Source organism: Musca autumnalis, unplaced genomic scaffold (genome assembly GCF_047663935.1).
Source record: "Musca autumnalis isolate F117 unplaced genomic scaffold, ASM4766393v1 scaffold_5, whole genome shotgun sequence".
NCBI classification, from domain to species: domain Eukaryota; kingdom Metazoa; phylum Arthropoda; class Insecta; order Diptera; family Muscidae; genus Musca; species Musca autumnalis.
In genome coordinates this window covers 99,780,916-99,805,239 of record NW_027412088.1, presented here as the reverse complement: position 1 = coordinate 99,805,239, position 24,324 = coordinate 99,780,916, and the positions used below count along the sequence as shown (strand labels likewise).

At 35.2% G+C, this 24,324-nt stretch overlaps 2 protein-coding genes across 13 annotated transcripts in view; one reads left to right on the top strand and one right to left on the bottom strand.

Moving 5' to 3' along the window:
- The first annotated feature begins 1,467 nt into the window (after positions 1-1,467).
- On the top strand, positions 1,468-3,976 carry Mat1 (CDK-activating kinase assembly factor). 2 transcript variants are annotated; one of them, XM_073988369.1, is made up of 3 exons: positions 1,916-1,943; positions 2,008-2,430; positions 2,783-3,976. In XM_073988369.1, exon 3 carries the CDS (start codon positions 2,879-2,881, stop codon positions 3,830-3,832), a length of 954 nt encoding a protein of 317 aa, XP_073844470.1. In that variant the 5' UTR covers positions 1,916-1,943; positions 2,008-2,430; positions 2,783-2,878; the 3' UTR covers positions 3,833-3,976. The 2 variants fall into 2 exon arrangements, with proteins under 2 accessions (XP_073844469.1, XP_073844470.1); XM_073988368.1 differs by lacking the exons at positions 1,916-1,943; positions 2,008-2,430 and adding an exon at positions 1,468-1,621.
- Positions 3,977-11,036: 7,060 nt separating this feature from the next.
- Positions 11,037-24,324, bottom strand: part of LOC141387251 (ubiquitin-conjugating enzyme E2 W) — a 96,046-nt gene continuing 82,758 nt past the window's right edge. For 4 of the 11 annotated variants that reach the window (XM_073956641.1, XM_073956640.1, XM_073956638.1 and 1 more), the window contains exons 2-5: positions 23,893-24,161; positions 15,258-15,349; positions 11,542-11,876; positions 11,037-11,471 (exon numbers count right to left, since the gene is read on the bottom strand). In XM_073956641.1, the coding sequence (XP_073812742.1) occupies positions 11,458-11,471; positions 11,542-11,876; positions 15,258-15,349; positions 23,893-24,036 (585 nt within the window). In that variant the 5' untranslated portion in view covers positions 24,037-24,161 and the 3' untranslated portion in view covers positions 11,037-11,457. The remainder of the gene's footprint in view (positions 11,472-11,541; positions 11,877-15,257; positions 15,350-23,892; positions 24,162-24,324) is intronic. The other 7 variants (XM_073956647.1, XM_073956645.1, XM_073956646.1 and 4 more) reach the window with 3 other exon arrangements.

Here is a 24,324-nt window from a genome sequence, read left to right as displayed (position 1 = left end):
GGAAGTGTGGACTTCCTGCCCATGAAATATATATTGGCGTGATCAACACTGACAGCCCTACATGTGGTAAAAATCGATCCGATTCCAGTCCAAACATTCAACCTGGTTACGGAAATTGGAATGTTCGTATCGTACAGTTTTTACATAATTTGTTGCCATAAACATAATTTGTTGCTCTTTGGCAGAGCCCATTTACATATAACTGGATTTAATAAATTCACTGGTTTTCAAATGTCAATTCCATTGTGTATATGTCAAATAAATCCTCATTAAACTCATTTTTATAAAACATGCATCATTTAAGTTGTCAATTCCATACAATATCTGTCAAATAAATTATAGCTCTGTTCCAGAACTATAAAGTTTTTACAATTTTTACCACTTTTACACATTTTGCGTTCCCGTACACAAAATTTATATGAAAATCGTTTATAAAGTACGGGAACAGGTCATATGTAAACTCCCAAAACACTCGTTTTAAGTGTAAGTGTAAAATGCTTTTTAAGAAGGTTAACCCGTCAAAAATCTCAAATGTAAATGGCGTTTTAAATCTTTACCGTAACTACAAAACTTGTGAAATGTTTGAAGCTGTATAGAGACATCTGTTGGAAATTGATTAAACTGTTTAGAAGGGAATAAAAACTTCCCATTGTACTAAAACTGACGATAGCGACATCTATGGATTTTCCATTGCGCTAATTATTGTCAACAACCCCAGTAGACTACGTTTACATTAGAACTCATTGTCAAAATGTTTATTATATAGCGAATTTATTTTTGACGGACATTTCATTAATTTTTTCAATGAAATCACTCTAGTGTGGACCGGGACTTTCAAAATTATTTCTTCATGCCGGGCATACACTATGGGCATGCAGGACAGCATTTGTAATAGTATTAGTAAATTTTGAAGTTTTTGTCAATGTATTTGGGAGTAGTTTTGGCAGGATTGAAATCAAAATAGTTTTGATTTTGTAAATGAACCCCTTTCAATCCTATGAATATTGTTTATTTTCCAAGTAACCAACAAATAATTTTTGAAAACAACAAATATTATTTGTGAGGAAATTAAAAAAATTGGAAAACTTCAACCCAAAATCGAGTTTTGGAGTAAAATTCATAATTTTTGGAATATGGATTGAAGGAATACCACACACTATTCAATCACACACGTACACAAGGGTTCATTTGGCAGTGCAGTTTGGCAGTATAGTGTATGCCCCGCATCACGTTGCTGAAACAAAACTATTAAGCCCTAAACACATCCAACGTTTGAGTGGAGTTTTGTGTCATTTCTGGTAGAAGAATAAAGAAAAATTTTACTGGCAGAACTTTGTCTTTTATTCATCTACCAGAAATCACACAAAACTTTACTCAAACGTTGGATGTGTTTACAGCTTTATCATTTTTGTGTTTGCGTTCTATCATTTGTTGGTGATTATCAAACCACCGCTGACCTGTGCTATCAGTTTTAGATGATTAGCTGACCGGCTGTCATAAAATACGACGTTTGACAGTAGAATTTGTTTTGAAAAAACATTTTGTTGATTTCGCAGCATAAATTGATTATATTTTGAAAGAAATTAAATATTCTATCCAAAATTTGGGGAAAATATAAAGTGTAAGATATTAAGTTGTGGAAATTGTAACATATTAAATATTTTCTAGAGTATATAATATCTTTCGACAAAACATGTTCATTATTGTACTGAACATTTTTTTGTCCTTTAATACTGTAACGAAGGACAATCAATCCCCCGACGAGTTGTTGGCTGCTTCGCTGCTTCTAATAGACACCGCCAGGACATAGACATGCTATATAGCATCAGATTTGCACTGAACAATATTTACTTTTATTAGATGTGGGACTTGAAAGAGCTTAGTCCAGTTTGAGCCCAACAGATGTTCTTGGGTACAACGATATAATATTTTGTCTTGCAGAAGTCAGTACTTCCCGAGATATGAGTCTTCAAGTTTCCATAAGAGATTTTTTTCATATTTTTACAGCCGACCGACCATGACATTCATTGTAAAGCCTTGATTCAAACCCATCAGATGAAAGTCATAAATCCGACGAAGGGCGCGGGATTTTCAATGGTACACTTATTGCCATATTGCCTTTGATGTAAAGATATGAAAAATTCATGGGGCATAAGTTGAATATACGGACTGGATTCGGATCGATGATAAAAAAATTTCGATTTAAAGGAAAATTTTGTTCGCGTTAGCCGAGATTTGTTCCTGTCCATAGGAGAAAGTCCTAAATCCCCGGCCGAAGGCCGGCTATATATGAACAAATTTCGATTTAAACTAAACTTATCGTCAAAACCAAGGGATTTTTGAACTTTCGCGGCCTATATCTCGGGAAGTGTGGACTTCCTGCCCATGAAATATATATTGGCGTGATCAGCACTGCAAGCCCTACATGTGGTAAAAATCGATCCGATTCCAGTCCAAACATTCAACCTGGTTACGGAAATTGGAATGTTCGTATCGAAGTATGGACTTATTTTCTATGTGGTAAAATTATCAACATGATTAGCTTGCGGACCTAAAACTGGACTTGTTCCTAAACAAGGCTTCATACGAGGATACAGTCCATCGTGTAAACTTGTTAATATCCTAGACAAGGTGTTTACCTGGAATCGTCAACAAGAAAATAAACATCAGTTTTAAAATAAAAGAAAAATTATATTGGTCTATTTATGCCTATTTATTACTTGATATACTGATACTGTATAAAATGTCGTTCTAACCATTTTTTCCGTTTCCTACTTTATAGGTAAACTGAAACGAGTTCATCATAACTCTCGGTGGACTCTCTTTTGTTCCTCTCCTCCTTAACAAACAAATACTTTCTGACTTTTAATTATCCACTATGGATGACCAGGCTTGTCCACGATGTAAAACAACAAAATATCGTAATCCTTCGTTGAAGTTGATGGTCAACGTATGCGGGCATACGTTATGCGAATCATGTGTAGATCTACTCTTCTTAAAAGGATCAGGTTCCTGTCCACAATGTAATGTTGCTCTAAGACGTAACAATTTCCGCATACAACTTTTCGAAGATCCTATGGTGGAAAAGGAGGTGGACATACGAAAACGTATTCTTAGGGATTACAATAAAAAGGAAGACGATTTCAATACACTGCAAGAATACAATGACTATTTGGAGGAAATTGAGACCATCATATATAATTTATGCAACAACATCGACATTATTGGCACAAACAAACGCATAGAACAATATAAGAAAGATAATCGTGAAGTTATACAACGTAACAGGACACGTATGGGTCGTGAGGAAATTGAATTGGAGGAGATGTTAGAGCTTGAAAAGACCCAAGAGGAATTACGAAGACAGGAGTTGTTAAATCTAGAGGCAGAACAGAAAAAGAAGAAAGCTCGTGAGAAAGAGGCACTCATCGATGAACTAATGTTCAGTGGCAAAGATGCAACATCAATTGTCAATGAATTTGCAGTTAAAGTTGAGAAGATACGAGAAGAAGAAAAACAATTACCACCACCACCCAAACCGGCAACACAATTCTCATCGGGTATTAAATTTGGTCGTTCGGCAGATCATCAATTTCTACCAGTGCCTAAAGTTGAAGAAGGTCCGGTATATATTCACGAGAGGCCTGTGCTATATATGGAAGGTCCGGCTGCACCACCAGTACAAGAAATTGAAACTCGTGGTTATATGTCTCATGTACGAGCAGAGAATATAACCGAAAGGGCTGGTGGCTATCGAGCAACATATGCCTGTCAACGAGCTCTACTCGAAGCAATGCAGGGTCTATTTCATGGTGCTTCGGTTACAAACTAGGGAAGCGCAAATAGGAGAATCTGAAGGAGTCGTATGTTGGCAGGGAATTGAATAGCATTTAAGAAATCGTTTGTTGAGTCATGAAATACGAATACAATTTATTTTTTTTATAAATAAAAACAATTGATATAGAAAATATTGAAATATGTATGTATGCTCTTTGTAAAACAATCAATTTGCAATCCAATACAAGTAGATGCAGCAAATCATATTTTCGTAATAGCTTCAATCAGCAATATGTGAAACTCTTCCAAAAATATCGAAGACGTCCTAAGTTAGTGCATTGGAACAGAATTTTGAAGATTGCAACCACGTGTTAAAACCGGATTAGCTGTAAATTGGCGCTTCTTATGTCCTATGGACAGGAAATATCTGCACCAAAAATAATTGACGTATAGCCCAATATAGCAACACAATTTGATTTCACGATTTCATTTTGCGAAATTTCCAATCAAATTAGGACCAAAACCCTCCCAGCTAAATTTGAAGGAAGGGGTTCCATGCGATGACGTGATTTCATGGCATCTTTTGAATTGGTTCAAACGAAGTCGTGAATGATCCTATTATTGTAGCCGCCTATATAACCGATTTTAAGTCATTAGAAGACTTTAGGCCGTTTCTACAGTGATGCATGCATTTATGCACTAATAAAAATTAAGTAATAAGTACCTGTCGGCTGAGATATATATGCCTTTGTGAATTGAAACCTTTTTTCCCTATAAACGGAATTTTCAGAATTTTGTGGCCATTTTTAGACGTATGAACTTGCCGACAAAAATTTTGATTTGGATTAAAAGTCAAAAGTGTTGCGGAGGAGGTACCTGAAGGAATGTACCGCATTGCCCATTCTGTAAGTGGATCTTATTTTGGGAGTCATTCCATTCGATAGATATGGTAACATGGGGTGCCTTTGCCATTGGGACGGCTACGCCAGCGCCGATTTTCTAGCAAAATGCAAGTGCTAGAAACAAAAACCGTTAAAGGCTAAATTGTGAGTTTTTGATGAAGATCTATCATCTCCCAAAAGTTGGAAGTTGTGTCATAGGTATGATAGAGGACGCACTCGGTTTTGCGTTTTCGGGGTATTGGGAAAAATAATTATGGTAGGTATTTTTTGTGATATCAAAAACACTTTTTATACCGTTAGAAGACAGCTACTGAAGAATATAAATCCCAATAATTTGCATGCAAAAATTAATTGCAAATGTCAATATATTAATATTATGAAATATGTAGGTGTGGCGCCTAGCCATGATAGGGGCGTGGTGGGTTGATGTTAGGAATTTGTCATGTTTAACTTAAATTCTTTATACCATAGATATACCACACTATAATATGAAGTTAAAATCAAATATTATCCTAAAAGTATCTTGTTTTAGTTATATTATGATTTTTGTACCTAAATTCAAGGTACCTACTTCAATTAACCGCTAGAATCGGTTACTTTTTTTGGAAATTTAAAATCATTTTTGATTATTCAATAGAAAACATGTTCCTTGTTTGCATAATTTTTATATTTAAGGAAGAAGTATGGTAAATTACAGTTTTAGAGTCCGTTGGAGAATGTTCAATATCGATGGCGAAGCTGCATTTTGTAAATTCTCAAAAATAATATTTAAAAACATAATTATTACCATTTACTTATCAAAACTTATAGTCAAGATATGCTAATATTTGTACCAAAAATAATATTTGAAAAAACTGTAACGGTGTCGGTATGATAACATTTTGAACAAAAACGTGGCGCCGCATGTTACCATATCGCGTCAGTTGGTCACCGTATAATTAAAAGCTTTTTGACCATTATTTCAGTAAGCATGGGCTATCCCACAAAAAATATATGGGTCGATTCCGTATTGCGACACGAGTCGTGTCGCGTTGTCAATCTTCTCTGCGACAAAATTTAAAATTTGTATTACGTAAAACGATAGAAAATAACTTGTTGGCAGCGGAGCGTTTTTTTGGGTCGATTCCGTATTGCGACGCGAGTCATGTCGCGTCGGCAATCGTCTCTGCGACAAAATTTAAAAATTGTACTACGAAAAGCGATAGAAAATAATCGTCGATAACAAGTTATCGGTGATGTAGCGGAGCGTTTTTTGTTTTGATTTGAATAAATCAGAAAAAATATAAGAGCAAGTTGTACACAAAAGTTATAGTTTTCTAAAATGATAAGCTCAGTGGAACTATTTTTTGGTGATAGTGAAGAAAATATAGTTAACGTAGCATATATCAGACCACACTTAAGAGATAAATCGAATCTGATTGCTTGAGTGGAGTATTCTCCCATTGGCTCAACTTCATTTATTACCCTCTATTACAGAGAGTAATGTTTTTCAAACGAACTCACAGGCAACTGTGGTGATGTTCTTTTCAACTCACAGAATTCGATGAATATTTAGTTGATACGTGCTGACATTTTGCAGAATATTTTGATTTTGGTGTTTCTTTGGAAAAGCCGAAAAGTGAGTGTGATTCTCATTCATATGGGAATACTAGACACTTAAAGAGTTCGGTTTTTCGCTAAAAAAGGCATCATTTCAAAAACTGAGAAGCCAATTGATAATTCCCTTCGCCGGGATGAAATCATGATATTGGTAGCGATCAGTAAAATTTTGCAACACATTATCAGTTCGTTTTGAAAAACATTACTCTCTGTAATAGAGGGTAATAAATGAAGTTGAGCCAATGGGGGAATACTCCACTCAAGCAATCAAAATAAATGAAAATGTTACTTATTTCTCAATTTTTCGTTTTTATTCGTTTGTAAAAATGCACGGCGACAGCTAATTTGTTGTCGCCGGAAAATGAACTTTATGGCGACAGAATTTGACGTCGTCGGGCGACTTTTGCCATACGTAATGGGAAAATTGCAACTGGCAACGCGACACGACTCGCGTCGCAATACGGAATCGACCCATTTGTTTTGATTTGAATAAATGAGAAAAATATCAGAACAAATTGTAAACATAAGGAATATTTTTCTAAAGTTATAAGCTCAGTGGAACCATATTTTGATGATAGAGGAGATATACTTAACGCAGCATCTATAAGAAGACATTTAAGAGGAAAACCGAATCCTTTAGAACAGCATCAATATTGTGAGTAGATGTTTTGTTTCCAACAATCATCAAAATAATTGTTTATAATTTAGGTTTAAATGCAATTTTCGTCTTCCAAAAGACTCTGTTTATTACATAATAGAGACATTAACCAGTAAGGAAAGGATCAAAGTCGGACGGGCCGACTATATGATACCCTACACCACTGTGAATATGTAAAATATAAATCGGAGCTATATCCAGATCTTAACCGATTTTGATATAATTTGGCACATTTATTTCCAGACCGAATTCAGTCACACATTCCAAATATCATTGAAATCGGACTTATATATCGTGTTTGGAGCAGAAAATACACGAAATCGGCCGAAAATATATATGGGTGCTATATCCAAATCTGAACCGATTTCGATATAATTTGGCACATTTATTTCTAGACTGAATTCAGTCACACATTCCAAATTTCATTGAAATCGGAAATATATAGCGTGTTTGGTACAGAAAATACGAGAAATCGGCCGAAAATATATATGGAAGCTATATCCAAATCTGAACCGATTTCTATATAATTTTGCACATTTATTTCTAGACTGAATTCGGTCACACATTCCAAATTTCATCGAAATCGGAAATATATAGCGTGTTTGGTACAGAAAATACGTGAAATCGGCCGAAAATATATATGGGAGCTATATCCAAATCGGAACCGATTTCGATATAATTTGGCACACTTATGTATTTCTAGACTGAATTCAGTCACACATTCCAAATTTCATCAAAATCGGACGTATATAGCGTGTTTGGTGCAGCAAATACGTGAAATCGGGCGAACATATATATGGGAGCTATATCCAAATCTGAACCGATTTCGATATAATTTGGCTCATTTATTTCTAGACTGAATTCAGTCACACATTCCAAATTTCATCGAAATCGGTCATATATGGCGTGTGTGGTACAGGAAATACCTGAAATCGGCCGAAAATATATATGGGAGCTATATCCAAATCTGGACCGATTTCAATATAATTTTGCACACTTATTTGAAGACAAAATTCAGTCACATATTCAAAATTTCATCAAATTTAGACGTATATAGCGTGTTTGGTGCAGCAAATACGTGAAATCGGGCGAAAATATATATGGGAGCTATATCCAAATCTGAACCGATTTTCATCAAAAGCAATAGCGTTCTTCCTATGGCTAAAAAAGTTGTAGTCCCCAATTTTCAGGTGAATCGGACAAAAAATGCGACCTGTATGTTGCGAACAAAAATACATGGACATACGTACACGCATAAATCGACTCAGAAAGTGATTATATGTATATCCCCAAAAGAAACTGTGGGTCTATTTCGTTTCCTTTTGTATGTTACATACAAATGCACAAAGACATAATACCCCTTACCACTGTGTGGTGTAGGGTATAAAAATGACTTTAAAAAAGCCGTAGGTCAACAGCCATGCAGACACTCCTTAAAGTGTGTGATGCTTTACGGTTTTTTGGCAATGACATTTTCTTCGTATGACTCGGCCCACATTGTCAGTGGTATCAGTGACTGACTCCAACATGCACAACCTGACAACGTGCACCTAATATCATACGCCGACGACTGTACAGTAATGACATTCGGCCGAGACATCATAGACAGAGTCACATATAAATAGCTATTTCCCATTCTTCTTCGAAGATTGAAATCTACAATTATCTGCCCCAAAGTTCACAGCTACCATTTGATATCGCGAACAAAGGAGGTAAAGGCAGAATAATATATCTATATCCGCGAACAGGAAAATATTGGGCGTCACTTTCGGCAATTTGTACCCTTTTGCGAACATGTTATGGAGTCTGGGAACGCACACTGCGAAATATGGGAGGTTTAGTGGAACTTTAAGGAATTTTGAAGTACATAAAATTAATTAAATTTTTATTGAATTTGTTAGCTAAGTACTCCACTGCAAATGATGCACTTAAAGTTGCACTTTTGTTTCATAATTTGTTTTCTAAGAAATAAAATTTGGATTCATTAAAAAAATAGCGTGGCGCGGACAAATGGTAAGTCAGTATGTCATGATTTATTTTCCTTAATATTTTACAAAACACTTATGATATTTTACTCTTTAAAAAAAGGAAAAAAAAACTCTTATTGTTTGCATGCTATTTTGAAGTTTTCAAAATTATTTTTTTATTTTCCGTGGATATTTCAAAAGTGAGTTCCGTACATTTCCGTGTTAAGATATATGTATATGATCTGAAAGTCTGGGGTCTCCTCTGTTCGCAAAGCCATAAAACATCTGCGGAAACGTGCGGTCTTCGGAGAAATTCAAGTTTTTTAAATGACTTCTGAAATTTCATTTAATTGCATTTTCTAAAGTGCCGCGCTTACCGGCAATGAACGCCATTGTTGACACTGTTTTTAAGAAATGGACTCACTAATTCTAACAAATGATGATATCTGTTAAATTAAGAATCCTCTCGCAATTTTTCACAGTTTTGACCTGTAAATGTTGGTGATTTATATATAGTGCAACATTTTTGGATGCTGTGGTACGAGTACCAATGTACGTTAAAAATTGTAATGCAGTTCCAACCTGAACTTGATCTGAGAGACATTATTAATAAAATTAATGGAACAGACCTGCTAAATAGACCAATAAACATTATAGCTACAAATGAAAACAACAAATTATTGACATTTTACTCGTTAATGGATGTGTAGGGTTGTGGGGCTTCACACAGAAGTGGACCTATGTTGACAGATTTTATGCGAGGAGGATGTTTATTCGCTAATATCTTAAAATTTACATTTGCATCAAAATCGGTTGCAATTTGTGTCTTCAACATTTAAAATACCTAACATGAAGGAACCCTTCATATAGGGGCTATACCTTGGTGGGAGATTCAAATCTATAAGCGACGATGAGAAGATTTTACCTAGAGTGACCAACTTCGGTCTGGACTCTCTAAGAACATTTCCCTCCTAAATCCTGAGATTTCAGACACTGACACCTCTTCGCATTTCCTGCAAATCTAACAGACCTGACACCGGAGTACGTTAAGCAGTTCCTTATTCCTACATGATTCACGCAAGAGATGCCCCACCACCCAAATTTTTTTAAACGTTTTTCTGTTATTTTATTTTTTATATTTATTTTTTACTTAAAAGTTATAAGTCATCATCATATGTTGATATATAAATTAATAAGGAATCTATATGTATGTATTTATGTATATGCGTATAACTATATGCATGTTAATTATTCAAGTTAATATGAATATGAACAGTTACCAAATTAGAATTTGGAAAGGGGGGGGAACATATAAAATGGGGGGTATAGCAAAAAGGTACAGATGTTTGGGTTTTACGTTAGGTATGTATGTATGTATGTATGTTTCAGCATTAGCAAAGCAAAGAAAGTTTCCATGATTTTGTTTGTGATTTATTAACTTATTTACATTTACATACTTTAAAATTTGGAATGTGCCAGCATTTTGAGGTTATAAAATTTTGTGTGGAGTTATTAAAAAAAGACATAAAAATTAAAATTAATTTGTTATTTTGGATTTATATGTCCAAATAGGACAATTTGTTGATTATACTGAGTAGGTGTTGGATACGATATTTTTAATACTTTAAATAGAAGCCACAACAAAATCATGGAATTTTTAAAATTATATCTGTTTTTATTTGCATTAAATATTTTGTTTTTTCGTAATGTGATAAATATAAATTAGAGTTTGTAACTACTTTATTATTATAATAATTAATATTATTATTTATAAAATATAACTTTTGTTTAGCATTTAGAATTACAGTTTCTTTATAATAGTAATAATAATAACTTAATACAATACAGTAATTAAAGGGATGATAGGCGTCTATAATTTGTATTTTTATTATGTTGTCTGTTTTTTTTTTTTTTTTTTTTTTTTGATTACTTGAATACTGGGGTGTTCGGCAGTTTGCTTAAGATCGAAATGTTAGAAGAAACCAAAATCATCACAAGTATATCACAACAAGAAGAGGGTGCAGAAAAAATGAATGTCTGCAGCACCGAGTTTTCTTTCTTAATATTTGAAATATGTCTCATCGCTCATAGGTGTAATGGGGTAGAAAAAAGTTTCAATCAAAAGCAAAACTGTAGAGATCACCAGCAATTCTGGTATATTTTTTTCTATTTCAAATTGTTTCACAAGTTTTCTTTTTATAATAAAATTTGTTCATAAAATACACTTGAATGTGATAGAGGGAGGGAGAGAGAGTGAGGGAGCCTGGATGGAGGAGGTAAGAAAGTGATAAAGTTATTTTGTTAAACTAAATCGAATCTCTTCAGCCCCTTACAAATATTTAAGATGTAAACAGGTTCTGAACAATTTCACAAACGTCCGTTTGAAACGTTTCAACAGTAACTTTTTTAAACGCTGGCGAATTTGTTTCACAGACAATTTAGACTTTAGAGTGATGATTTCATTGATTTCTTGTTGTAATTCATGTTCCAGCACCTTGTACGGATAACACAGCAAAGCCCAGGCTATTAAGTGGGGCTTCAGTTTAACATCTAACTAAACGGAATCATCTGCAAATAAAAAAAATGGAAATTATTATTTACAAACTCCATAGGCTAATGCTTGTACGTTACTACTCACCGTGATACCACCATTTAGTCTTTTTAGGGTTCTTATTGCAGGTATTCACATACAAGGTATTATCTGGCGGGCGTTTCTTTTCACGACAACTGCTTAGCATCGATGCTATGCTCAGGCATACTGATTGAACCGAAAGTGCCGGTGACCAGTCTTCTGTGAGTATTGATAGGCAGATGTGACCATTTGAATAGACATGCGGATGCACAGGTATATTATTGCCAATGAAGGTTACTTCCGGTGAATCGAATGGATATTTATGATTGAATTTGAACAGCAGTTGGAAATGTTCACCTTCATAGAGGGTACCTTCAAAACCGGTGATATTGATTTTCCACCTAAAGATAGAAATGAGAAAAAAAACGATGAAAACTTTTTATATTATATTTATTATTTTATGTAATATTATGAAATTAAACAAAAAGAAACACAAAACTCGCTTTATGCCTTGTAGCCGCTTTCAGCATGAATATTGCTATAGATGGTATATCTACGAACACTTAGCCTACATAATATCTGCCTGAAATTGTTTTCCGAGGAAACTTTTAGACAGCTGTGGACTAGGTATTATAAACAGTGGGCCTATTTATTCCACTGATGGACACAATCAACACGGAAATACATAAAAAATGATTATGGAGAGAAGTATGGAGAATAAAATTATAGCGTTGTGACAAAGATCACAACGAAGGAGGGGCCCCAAAAATTGCGACATTTCGGGGAAAATGTCTCAAAATGTATTTGTTTGCATAAAATTCTGCGGAGGAGGTGCCCGAAGAAATTTGCCGAAATAGTTCATCTAGGAATTGGATCTAATTTTAGGGGTCATCCCTTATCGTGCAAATTCCTTATTTTATATAGTCTCCGTATGATTTGGAAGAGTTGTTTGGCCATTGTCGGGAAGTATGGCCTTGTCAAAGAAAAAAATTATAGCCTTGTAATGAGAATCGCAAGGACTACCTTCGATGGAAAGTTCACAACGGTCCTCGAACAGAATTTAAACTGAACTTAGGCGAAAATTTTGAACTTTTGTGGGGTTAATGGAAGGTCTTGATTCATGTTTGAGAAATACTACGATGTGCAAATGTTGGACCTATGTCAGCCACTCCTTTCGATAGTTATCGTGCTCACCAGTCATTTAAGTGGCTTACTGTAGGATTTTCTTTACATCTTTTGGACGCTACCATCGAAGCAAACGTTTTTTGCTCCCAAAAAGATAACTCCAATCTTGCTACCCATCAACATGATTTCACGGAAGCGCATAGCAAAACAATAGCTTTGCAGGAGACAACCACCAATATTGCAAATGGCCTGAATTAGCGGCGACTGCCAGACGGGTTATTGCGTTCGATAGGTATTTTAATGCTGATTTCTGACATCATGAATTCCATCCTTCACGCGTTGGCTTGCCAGAATGCCGGCCAAAGGACTGTGACAGAGTGCTTCCTCATGACACCAGTTGTTGTTGTAGCAGCATTTAAACCTACGTAGAAGCATAGGTTTAATGCCAGTGGAGCACCTTCATGAAGCGGCGAAGGTTTGACCGTTGTATCAGCACAACCAGATGTTTTCTATGCAGTACCTGCTACACAACATGATCCGCATCATGATGGGGTATGAGAAGGAAATCGAAACAAGCTACAGAATCTACTGCATCAGCCAGATAGATAATTTTAAAGGATACATATACAACTCATTTAGTGTTACCGCCATGATCATCCCTGCCGCCGCATAGCTCACCACAGAACCGGCCTATTGTTTTGTAAGAGGTCAACAAGGTTTTTTCATCTGCACCCCAAGTGCTGTCGGCCACGGACTTGAGGACCTTGTTTCTACTTCTGATCGTGTCACAAATACTCATACGCGCATTTCGACTTATTCAACATGTTATCGAACGTTTCGCCCAATATTTTGGGGGAGTTTGTGGTCGGAATCAGGGGAGCCTCATTTCAGACGTGCATTTGTTTGATGATGGGTTGGCAGCCTCTGACCGAAACACTTTTGGTTTTGCGTATATCTGGTACAAAGAACCCGACAAGATGTGATTATGTGATCCTCGGTCGTTTTAGTTTGTGCTGGTAGGATTTTTTAGAGTAGAAGCGTAGACTTGCTCCAAAAATTGTACCGTCGTAATAGTGACTGTAGCAAACACAAACAGTTTCAAATCGATCGGAGACAAGTATGAGTATTTAAAATGATTTTTGCAAATAACTTTGAATGAGGCACATTTTCGTTCGTATCAAATTGTAGATACCCCATTAGCCGAAAGGCTCAGGTACAAAAGCGGCTGGCTTTCCTTCATTCTGGTAGACTAAAAGGAAAAGGGCAAGGTTTGAAATTGTCTCGGACGTTCTTTATTCTTTTGCCAGAAATGACTTAAGCAAAAATGTAACGCCTCTTATGTACCGAGGCCTTAAAGGGTAAAGAGCAGTACACATTGTCAGTTTTGAATGTCGATATTTCGCAATTATCGATATCAAACCGTCCAGCAACCACAAAACATTTCGTGGTTGCATGATGAATGACAAAAATGAACGGTCACACTAGCAAGCAACAACAAAGCTGTCATTCAAAACTGACAATGTGTACCCAGCTTAAGGGCGCTAGTTTTAATCGGGGTGCACTCATTAATACGAGTGAAGTCTTTTTTGTCCCTTCAGGGATGATTGTATGCAGGAACCTTATATTGTTACCTTATCTTAGGCTGGAACAACTCGACGTGAAGTTAAGATTGGGGACGACCAATACCAAATCTACGAACTGGTTTTGATTTACAAACATTTGAGAGGGTTGTAATTTGTGATAAGAAGAATGTAATAATTAAATTTAAACAATTGACGTTTGTATGTTTTAATTTAATCAATGTGGACATGTCATATTTACACCTTAGTGTGCCCTTTAACAGTTCAATTCTTGTTGTACCCTCAGTTTTATTGCAAACATTTTCATATACTTTTTTGGAATAATGGTTTTAGATCTCGCATATGGTTGACTTACAGGTTTTTTTATAGAAGTTCTACAGGACCAACTTGTCTTCTATGAAAGGATTTACTGAGTTCTTATGTAAAGCCGTGTGGTCTTCTTTGAAAAATTCTACTCATCGTCAATAAGTATACCAACTCAACTTCTATAAAAGTCCAACTGGTTGAAATTAAAAATTCTATGGATATTCTATGCTAAAACCTACTGGACTTCTATGAGGAGATATATATGGTGAAATTCAAAGATAATTTTCCGGTTAGCTATGAGATGCATAATTTGGATTTCTTTGAAAAGACCTAGGTGGATGTTTTACATGTAGACCTTTAAGCCTTAGAACCTTGAACTTCTGTTCTTCTATAAAAAATGTACCGTCTGATCTAATGAGAGCGTAACGCATTAGTCTATTACAAGAAAGTATATTGGTCTACTAAGAGAAGTTCGGGTCTGCTCTTAGAAATATTTACAACAGGTAATCCTTGTGAAGTTAAGGTTGGGGACGACTTTATATCAAGTCTGCGTACGCCAAAAGATCGCCGCGCAAAGAAACGAGCGAAAATTCAGCAAAGTATGTATCTGCATGTACTACATGTCTGGCATGTGTTCAATAGAAGCTGGAGTCTTTTGTAATAAATTTATTCATTGCGGTCTTCTTAAACAGTTATTCAAACGATTATATCATCGGGTTATGGGATCTTTATTACATATTATTCATATTTTTAATATTTAGCACAACTTACTGTGATAAATTTCTAGCCACACTGGCAGTATCGACTGAAACGCCTGGTGGAGGTTCTTTGATAAGGGACATCAGTTCCTTTTGTAGACGTTTCTGTAAGTAAACAAAAAAGAAGAATCGGTGAGAACGTGACATTTATCAATTATCTAAAAAAAATCCGAAAAAAGATTTCAAAATCAAAAATTAGTCATCTCCAACACAATTATGACGCATTCATTCATTCGATTGTCATTGTTATCTTGCATTTCTCATTTTACAACGTCAGTGTTATTGACGTCATGAATGAAAACGCTAAGATCTGCTATTGTTGTTTATAATGTAAAATGACATATCATTTGGAAAATTTAGACTTTTGTCAAGGTGAAAAAAGTTGCTATTTTTTATCAATTCGCAAAAATGAAAAACAATGGCATAAAAAGCTTAAAACAATACAACTACAAAGGGAATTTTTGTTTTTGTTGCTGTTGTTGTGGACGTCAATAGCTCTTTGCTCGAACGTTTCCAACAATTTGCTTTGTTTATTATTAGAGTAGGTAGGTAAAGGTGATTAGATAAGATAAATTATTTGAAATTTGAATTATCATTTTCGTTTAATAATAATAATGAAAGAAGAAAAGTGTTAAGAGGACAGAAAATAAGGTGTGGAGGAGTGGCGTGTGTGTGTCTGTGGTCTTTATGAGTTAAGTAGATTGATAAGGGTATGGAAGTGATTGTTTATTATGTTCATTATTATTACATGTAGGTTCTTAACAGGGTATTAAGGGCTGTTTTATTGCAAAATAAATAAAAACAGATAAACTCCGAAAGAGTTAACTAGAATGTACCCAACTCAACCTTTCCCTTTAAAGTAACTAAGATTCTATTTATTTTCAATTTAGGATATATGGTAATATTCAAAAATGTTTTACAATCGTTGAAGTTGAGGTTCACCATTTAATAAGTCGCGAACTGTCAATATATTTTATACAATATGAATATATTTATATTAATTGAAGTGTTTTAGCCGGGGTCGCATAAAATGAACCATAACAAATAATTTATGTGGAAGCTGTGTTGGTGGTAATATTAAAAAATGGGTAAAAATGTGTTGAAGTTTACAAGTTTTTTTGTGTTCTTTCTTGATTTCTGGTCAAACCACGGAAAATTCAGACCTGAGCTCAAAGAAAGAATTGAAGAATACCCCTTGGGCAACATGGTTCTAATGTATGACTTTTCGATATATACACTGCATCCCCCTAAAATCGATGCTGACATTTTGAAGTTTTGAAATCTGAGTTTTTTGAATTTTTCTTATAATTGGAGGGCGCAAACAGATAATTACCCAAACTATTTATTGCATTGTAGAACTCGTGATTCCACGTCGTTTGATGTATATCTCATGAGTGTGCTTTATACAGCTTCCTAGTAATAGGAGTCCAAAGTCGAAATTTTGGTGCGTAAATTTTCTTAAAAAAACTATTTTTTGGCTTCAAAATTTACAACTGTGACTCAGGTACCCTTGAACCCCGCGTGATTTTAGTTTTTCTACGCGCCGGATCTAATGAACCCTTCCGCTTTCAAATCCATCCACTAAAACGGCGGATATAGATACCTTGAAAGTAGGAAATTCTGCAAAATAATATTTTGATGATTCCGCTCATTGAACCGCGATTTTCTTTGGTTATTTTTACATAAATGGAATCCTTTATACGCGATTATATTATTTTCCAAAACCGTGTGGCATAAATTACCGAGATTCTGGAGTAATATTCGCATTTCGTATAAAATAGAATTTGGTAGCACATCCGCGGTTCTTGACGAATTTGCTTAAAATTTGTTGTAATGACGTATTTTTTATAGGCGGTCACTGAAATCGGATGCGCCTTATAATCTTATGTACATCGCGCAATTTTTACCAACATAAAGGTTTTTTGAACAGTAAGATGCAGCTGACGGCACACTTTGGCCGCTGAATGAAAAGTGGAAAAATCGCTACATATTGATAGAGATGCAGTCGCTGTATCTGAAAAGCGCATGCGCCTTAACTGATTTTAACGAATTCGCGAATTATACGTTTTTAACTTTTATGTTTTTTTCTTTGGTTGTAATTTCAATACTACTTTCTATTTCATAATCCTATTGTTTATCAAAGTAAGCAAATACACTTTCGGGTTTGTCATCGCATTTTTCCTGAAGAAGTTTCAGCGAAGTCCGTCAGTCCTTGCACCGAAATTTGGCGAAATAGTAGAATAACTCCCAAAAATGTTTTTTCTATTTTTCGTATTAAACAAAAAAATTTATTTTTGAAATAATATTCCAACAATAAGTTTTCGTCTTTTGTTGTTGCTGTAATATGTCAGTTATAAATCCTATCGTTAAAATTTTGGTCTCATATTTTTCTACGCGTTGTCTAGAATCTGTACGTATTTTTAATTTATTTTTTTCGAGTTTTATTTGGACTCTAAATTAGAATAAATTAAATTTACTCCAAGATTTTTTCAGTATTTCTTGATTTTCCGCGAAAATAGAAATACATTTAGTAAATATTTAGGCATCTACGGATAGATATTAAATGCTGTTAACGCTTTATATATACATTTTCTTATTACAGCAAAAATTGAATTTTTAAATATTTGTTCTTTATAAGGGAATAAAACCCCCCATAACTGTGGAGCGCAGCATCCAATTTTGTGAACGCGAACAGATTTAAAACCATGTTTTTTTTCTTAATCTATGTTCAGAAAATGGCGGATGTGCTCGCAAAAATTTTTTTAACATTTCTTCCAATGGAATTGCAAAAGAAATTTGAAATTTACCATATGTAATAATAGCAAAAATGAGAAAAGGCACCTTCTTCGAATGCACAAACTATTTTACAGAAAAGAAGCTACAGTGGTATTTTTCCCTATAATCGTAACGGCAAGTGGCGACTCCTTTTAGGAATTATCAATATTTTCTATTTGATGGGGTTAAATCGGCTTCAAAGGTCCAACAGTTTTTTAGATATTATAGAAGTTTTCGGATTATAGAAATTTGTGGAGACAGTGCATTTGAATGGTTTTATTCAAACGATAAATCATATCAGAGATTTGAAGAATACAAGATCCGATATCTACAACAGAAGGTTTAGAAAAAATCTGAATTTATATGGGGAAAATACAAAATATATTGGAAAAAGTAACACCAACAACATAAACAACAATATTTGTTTTTTTATCGTAAACATTGATTAGATGGTAGTATTATTATACCAGTTCAAGTGGGCTTTGGAGTACGTGTTGTATATCAGCCCTAAGTTTTGTTGTTCTTATTGTTTTTTGTATATTAAAACAAATAAATGCATTATTTACAACAAGATTTTCAAAGGAAAAGATAATAAAATCACTTAAAGCACTATGGTGCATATTTAACTGTTTTTGATTTACAAACACTTGAGAGGGTTGTTGTAATTGGTGTACGTTTTTATTTAATGAATATGGACTTGTCATATTCACACCTTAGTGAGGCCAGAGTAATGCACTTTTTAGGCTAGATAGATTTTTATTATACCCTCAGTTTTATGCAAAAATGTGGAAGAATGATTTTAGATTCCGCAATATCTTGTTCTTCTATGAGAAAATCTGTTAGAAGGCCTATACTTGGACCTATTGGGTACCTATGAAAGGCCTTGTGACCTTCTTTCTATTAATCCTCAGGAGGTAGACCAACTTTACTTCTATAAAAGTCCAACTGATTATATCCTCAGTCTTTGGGCTAAAACGACCAAAATGGGCCTCATTGTAATAATGGTTTTAGATCCCAAGAAGGTCAAGTTAGGTTTAAGGATGCACAGCAATCTAATATTATATGTGACTGCTTCACTCGGTCCTTTGTGTTCATCCTGGGTAGGTTAAATACGGTGAAAATTATGTAAAGCGATGGTGAGGTAAGATGATGATGAGGTTAACGATGAACTGAATATGAAGAAGGAAATGAGGCAGAAATGAAGAACAGTAGGTTTCCAGATGGTAGCAGTGTTGCTGATCGATTGCTTTATCGGAAATAGAAAGAAAGGGTACTTTTTATTAGTTATGCACCTTTGCCAAGCCAGGATAAGTGATTCCTTCTATTAATACATATTGTTATGAATGTAACTGATAGGTTTAAGGAAATTAGTTGAATTTCCGTTAATTTAAAAATTTGAATTTTTATTAAGTAGTTACATAATTTAAATTAGTTTGACAGCAACAACTATTGAATAGCATTATCTCAATCTTAGCTTAGTTTCTCTTGTTGTTCTATTGTGACGTCATTGCTGTGCTTTCGATTCAGTTGCATTTATTGCTATTCGCCCATGTAGGTGTGTGTTGTTGTACGCTTAGTGTGAGTTTTGTGCTTGTCGCACTGTTAAATTGGTGGTGTTCTTAAAGCTACCAGATTGTCCGTCTAGAATTTGTAGTTTACAGTCCCTAGGTCGTAAGGCTGGGCCTCATTGTTAAATAACTAAATTAAATAAATACTTTGCAAAGTTATTAAGTATAATGAGATCTATGTTAAATAGGAAGGTGGGAGTATCTATTTCATATCTACCAAGTGTTCAGTGTCTTCTTGTATGCAACAAGGGGCACCTACAAAGTATATGTTCGACAGTCTCTGTCTCTTCTGCATCTTCACATAGCCTGCAGTAGACACTGTCATCCCATTCTGAAGTAAGAGATCACACTCTGCAGTGATCCCTTATAAGTCCCACCGTGATTTGCATTACTAACTTGTCGAGTGATAGTAGGAAGATCCAGGTTCCAACAGCTGTCTTTGATGTTCCTTCTCGCTGTAGATGTCACGTAGTTCGACGATGTAGTAACACATTGGTGGTCGGTCGACTGTCGGTAGACTTTGAGTCAACTCGAACAAGTTCATCCGCTAATTTGTTTCTCATTATATTACGATGGTCCAATAAAGTTGAACAATATTGCGTATATCATGCAAAGCTTTTCTGCTGTCAAGGATAGTTCGAGAGTTATTGGTCCGCGACTGGAGACTATAGTCAACGGTCATGTAAGATTACCTGCAAATCCTTTCACCAACTCTGCAGCATCCCTGATAGCAAGAATATCTGTCTGAAAAGTGCTGCAGCTATCGTTAAGCTTGTATGAGTGTTTAATTAGTGGTGTTTCGCTGGCTGTGTATATTACCAGACCTTCTAGAAGAGTAATACTTTCAGCTTATCTGTCTCTACTTGGAAAGATAACAGATAAAGAGTCAAACCTGAAGGGAGTGTGCATATAATCGCTTACGCATCGTCTGTCCTTTAATTCAAGCTGACTATCAATTAATTGTAGGACTTTCGCATGTCCGAATTGTGAACTTCGCCACGATCCAGACTTTCGCAATGTAGCTACTTGAAACTGGATTATGATGTCCACAGGTTGAAGATCAAATAGAAAGACGGCCTGAGGAGTGATTTTAATTGAACCGGTTATCAGTTCTTGGTTCAAGTAAGTTTGGAGGATATCGGTTTCAGACGATTCAGCCATGTCCGCTCGTCTGTCTGGCTGGAACGCACAATGACTGTCTAACGAATCGACTGATTCGGTTCAATATTCAAGTTCGAAGATGGGCCAAAAGTGTGTTTTTTTTTGCAAACATGGTGCACACGATAACTTTTGAAGGAAGTAATCGATTTGTTTCATACCTTCCATATCGTAATATTTCTGCCAGACGTAGATCACGTTTGAATATGGACTATATCCCGCATGGACAATGTCCCACACAAAATTTCAAAAATTTTCGGAAAAGTGCATTTTGTGACCTACTCTCGATTCGTGTTGACTTTTTATGCAACAGTTTGTTCTCAGGGCCCTTATTATGACCAGTTTTTTTCAGGAGCAAGTACAAACTTCCAAAGGCAAATGGCACGAGAGCTGTAAAAAACCCCTACTACCACCATTTGTAGTGACTGGTGCACACGAAAACTTTCGAATCAGATACTACGTTGGTCCAATATTTACACATCGAAATAGTTCTTTATTTGTAACTAAACTTTTGTTTTTAATAAAGTTTATGTTTTATTGGAGCCATTAAACTTATGTAATTTTTAAATAAATATTCTGATTTGCTTATTGTCTTTAAATAGACAAATTGCAGATCAAAAAAAAAAAAAAAAAAATTCGCTAAAATAGTACGCGAAAATGGGTCATATTGGTCCACTCCTAGGGTACTTTCCTCACCAAAGTTCAACATTTTGGTTTATGTGCAGTTTAAGGTCTGCTCGAGGATATCTTGGAAATGTTTATCGAAGGTACTTTTTCGTGGGCAAGTTCATGCTTCCTAACATAATGACCAATTAAATTGGCTGATGGGCGCGATATCTATCGAATGGAATGAAATAGAATCCACTTCCATACTTTTGTCGCAAGTTCATACGTCTAAAAAGGGCCACAAAATTCTGAAAACCTCTGAGGTACATACATTATTTTTGGGTAAAATGATTTTGGTTTTTTAGCCAGTATGCCGGCTAATTAATTTCATAAAAAATTGAAAACACAATGAATGAATGAAACAATATAATCCAAAAAGGCGGGGGTACCACTTGGGGAGGATTGTCTATACAGGTCTTGGTTTACGCGACCTCTGAGTATAGCGGGGACGAAGAGGAAAATATAGAGTAGAGTAGAAATCAAGAGATCCGGAAGCATGGCAAGAATATATTAATTGAACGTAAATTAATATCTAAATGACCCGCACCATATGCATTTAAGGGTTCGACAGATTAGGACACCGATAGAGAAGATGCTTCTTGGTTTCTGGTTTAGAGTACTCAATACTGTTGTCCTCACACTTACTTATCATAGATCTATACGGTTGTGGTCAGTAATGATTCCTGATAGTTCTACGTCTTGAGATAACCGGACAGAATGGCGTCGATACCTTGAATTCATGCTCGTCATGCCAAATTTTTGGGTTTTTCCACAATAGAACTTGTTGAGTTTATTCTAGGAAGAAGCAGAGCGGTGACTCGACACATTGTTCACCTGTAGTTTAGAAGAGTAAGAAGTCTTTCTAGCTCATCAAGTGTCCCAGGGGTACCCAACAAAATGTTCAACAGATTTAGTTTTTTTTTTACAAAATTCCTTTAGATCAGTCTGATCACTCTACCAGAAAACTCTGCTATTCCCACTAACAGCTCCTTAAGCTTTCAACACTACAAAAACTTCTACCTGAAAAAACCTGATGCATAATTTCGCACAGTAAACAACAGCTCCTTCCTCCATCTTTGATCCATCGGTGATAATGTCTAAAGTGTTTGGGATTGGTCAGCCTTAGACCCACTCACTCATTCGTTTCGTGAAATATAGTCGTTTTCACCTCCTCTATCACTTAGCCCAATCTTCCTACCTAACTGCTGGATGGACGGCTGATACTGAACCTAGGCCCATTTAACTGACCCTGAATATCCAGGGGTTGAATACTCAGTATTACATTGAATACCGCCTGTGCTTTTACAGCTCCAGTAGCAGTTTCGAATTAATCCTTAGGGACAGACGACTATATAACCAATTTATAACATGTGGTTTGAGGCCCCAGCTTTTGCTTCATATTTTGGGAAATATTGAGGAACTACAAATTCTGGTGTATGAACTCGAGATATAAAAAAATATATATGTATATCGACGTGGAAATAGTTGAACATAACAAGTTACAACGATTACGTAGAGTGGGCCCTGAATATTGAATAAATATGGTAACAACTCTAGTTAAGTAAAAACTCTCCGATTTTTTTTGAAATTTCTTTCCAGAGGTAGATATTGTTGCGCTGATCATGGGAATGTATAATATTCTTGGGGGACGGATCCAGTTACCCGGTTATTGGACCCGAAAGTCCGGGTACAAAACCCGGGTTAGACCCGGCTCTACTGAACCGATTGCTACATCATTGGAAAACTTATGGAAATGCATATCCCAAAAGTGGTCAGGTGATATAACCCATAAACTGATTTTTGGACCCGGATTTTTCCATAAAACCCCCAAAAAGTCGAAAATGGGCCCATTATGGGTGCCCGCTTAATGTATGTCAGATTATAGCTCGCACTTTAACCACAACCTATATGTTGTAATACCTTCTCTGGATCCAGAGATATGACCCTTAGAATCTTGAGAACCTGGTCCGTTCCCCAAGAAAATTATACATTTCCGTGATCAGCCCAACTATATCTACCTCTGGGAAAAAATTTCAGAAAAATCGGAGAGTTTTTACAAGACTAGAGTTAAGCCTAAATATGCTATGCTTGAAAGGTATATGAAAAATAACCTCTTGACTAAGTTCAGGAAGGTCAAAGATATCAAATAGCATGGTATTTAAAATTGAAGTTCAGCTTATTGAACAAAAGTATCGGGTCAAGTTATGGTACAATTTTCCTAAAATTACAATTTTAATTTCTGAACATTTATGCGACTTTTGTTTAGCCTTTATTCCCTTTACGATATTCACCTGAGCCGGTACAGGTTAGGGGAAAGACGAACGAACGGAAGTTGCTTGATCGAGTTAGTTAGTTCTTCTGTTTAGAGGTCAAAACTACATAAAATTTGGAATTTTCAGAACATTGATTTTCTAACCTTAAATTCTAAAGCCTGACACATAACAACATTCACTGTTATAATTCTTATGTTTTGATACTTGCCTCCCATCGTGTATTATCCAATACTAAAGGTTTGCCACATTTCGTTGTTGGTATTGGTTCGGGTTCTTTGGGTTCTGCAATGATCTCCGCCTTTGGCGGTTTGTCTTTTTTATTGTTTTTAAATAGTTTGACGATTTTGGACATGTTTTTTGATTGATTTTTATTTTCGTAGTTGTTTTCAGTTATTTTTCACTTTATTAAAAATTGTTGGTTAATTGCAATGTTCCGTAATGTTTTGTATTTTCTGTTAAAACATTTTTAATGGCATTCTATATTTTTTCAAAATTCACACATAAATTTAAAAAAAAAAATCTACTTTGACGAAATAAGAAATAAAGGTGACAACAATTAATTATTCGTCACTATTTTGTTCGCTTTTAACACTTAACACGCGAAATAGAAATGATTTGTTGTTGATTGTTTTAATGCCGC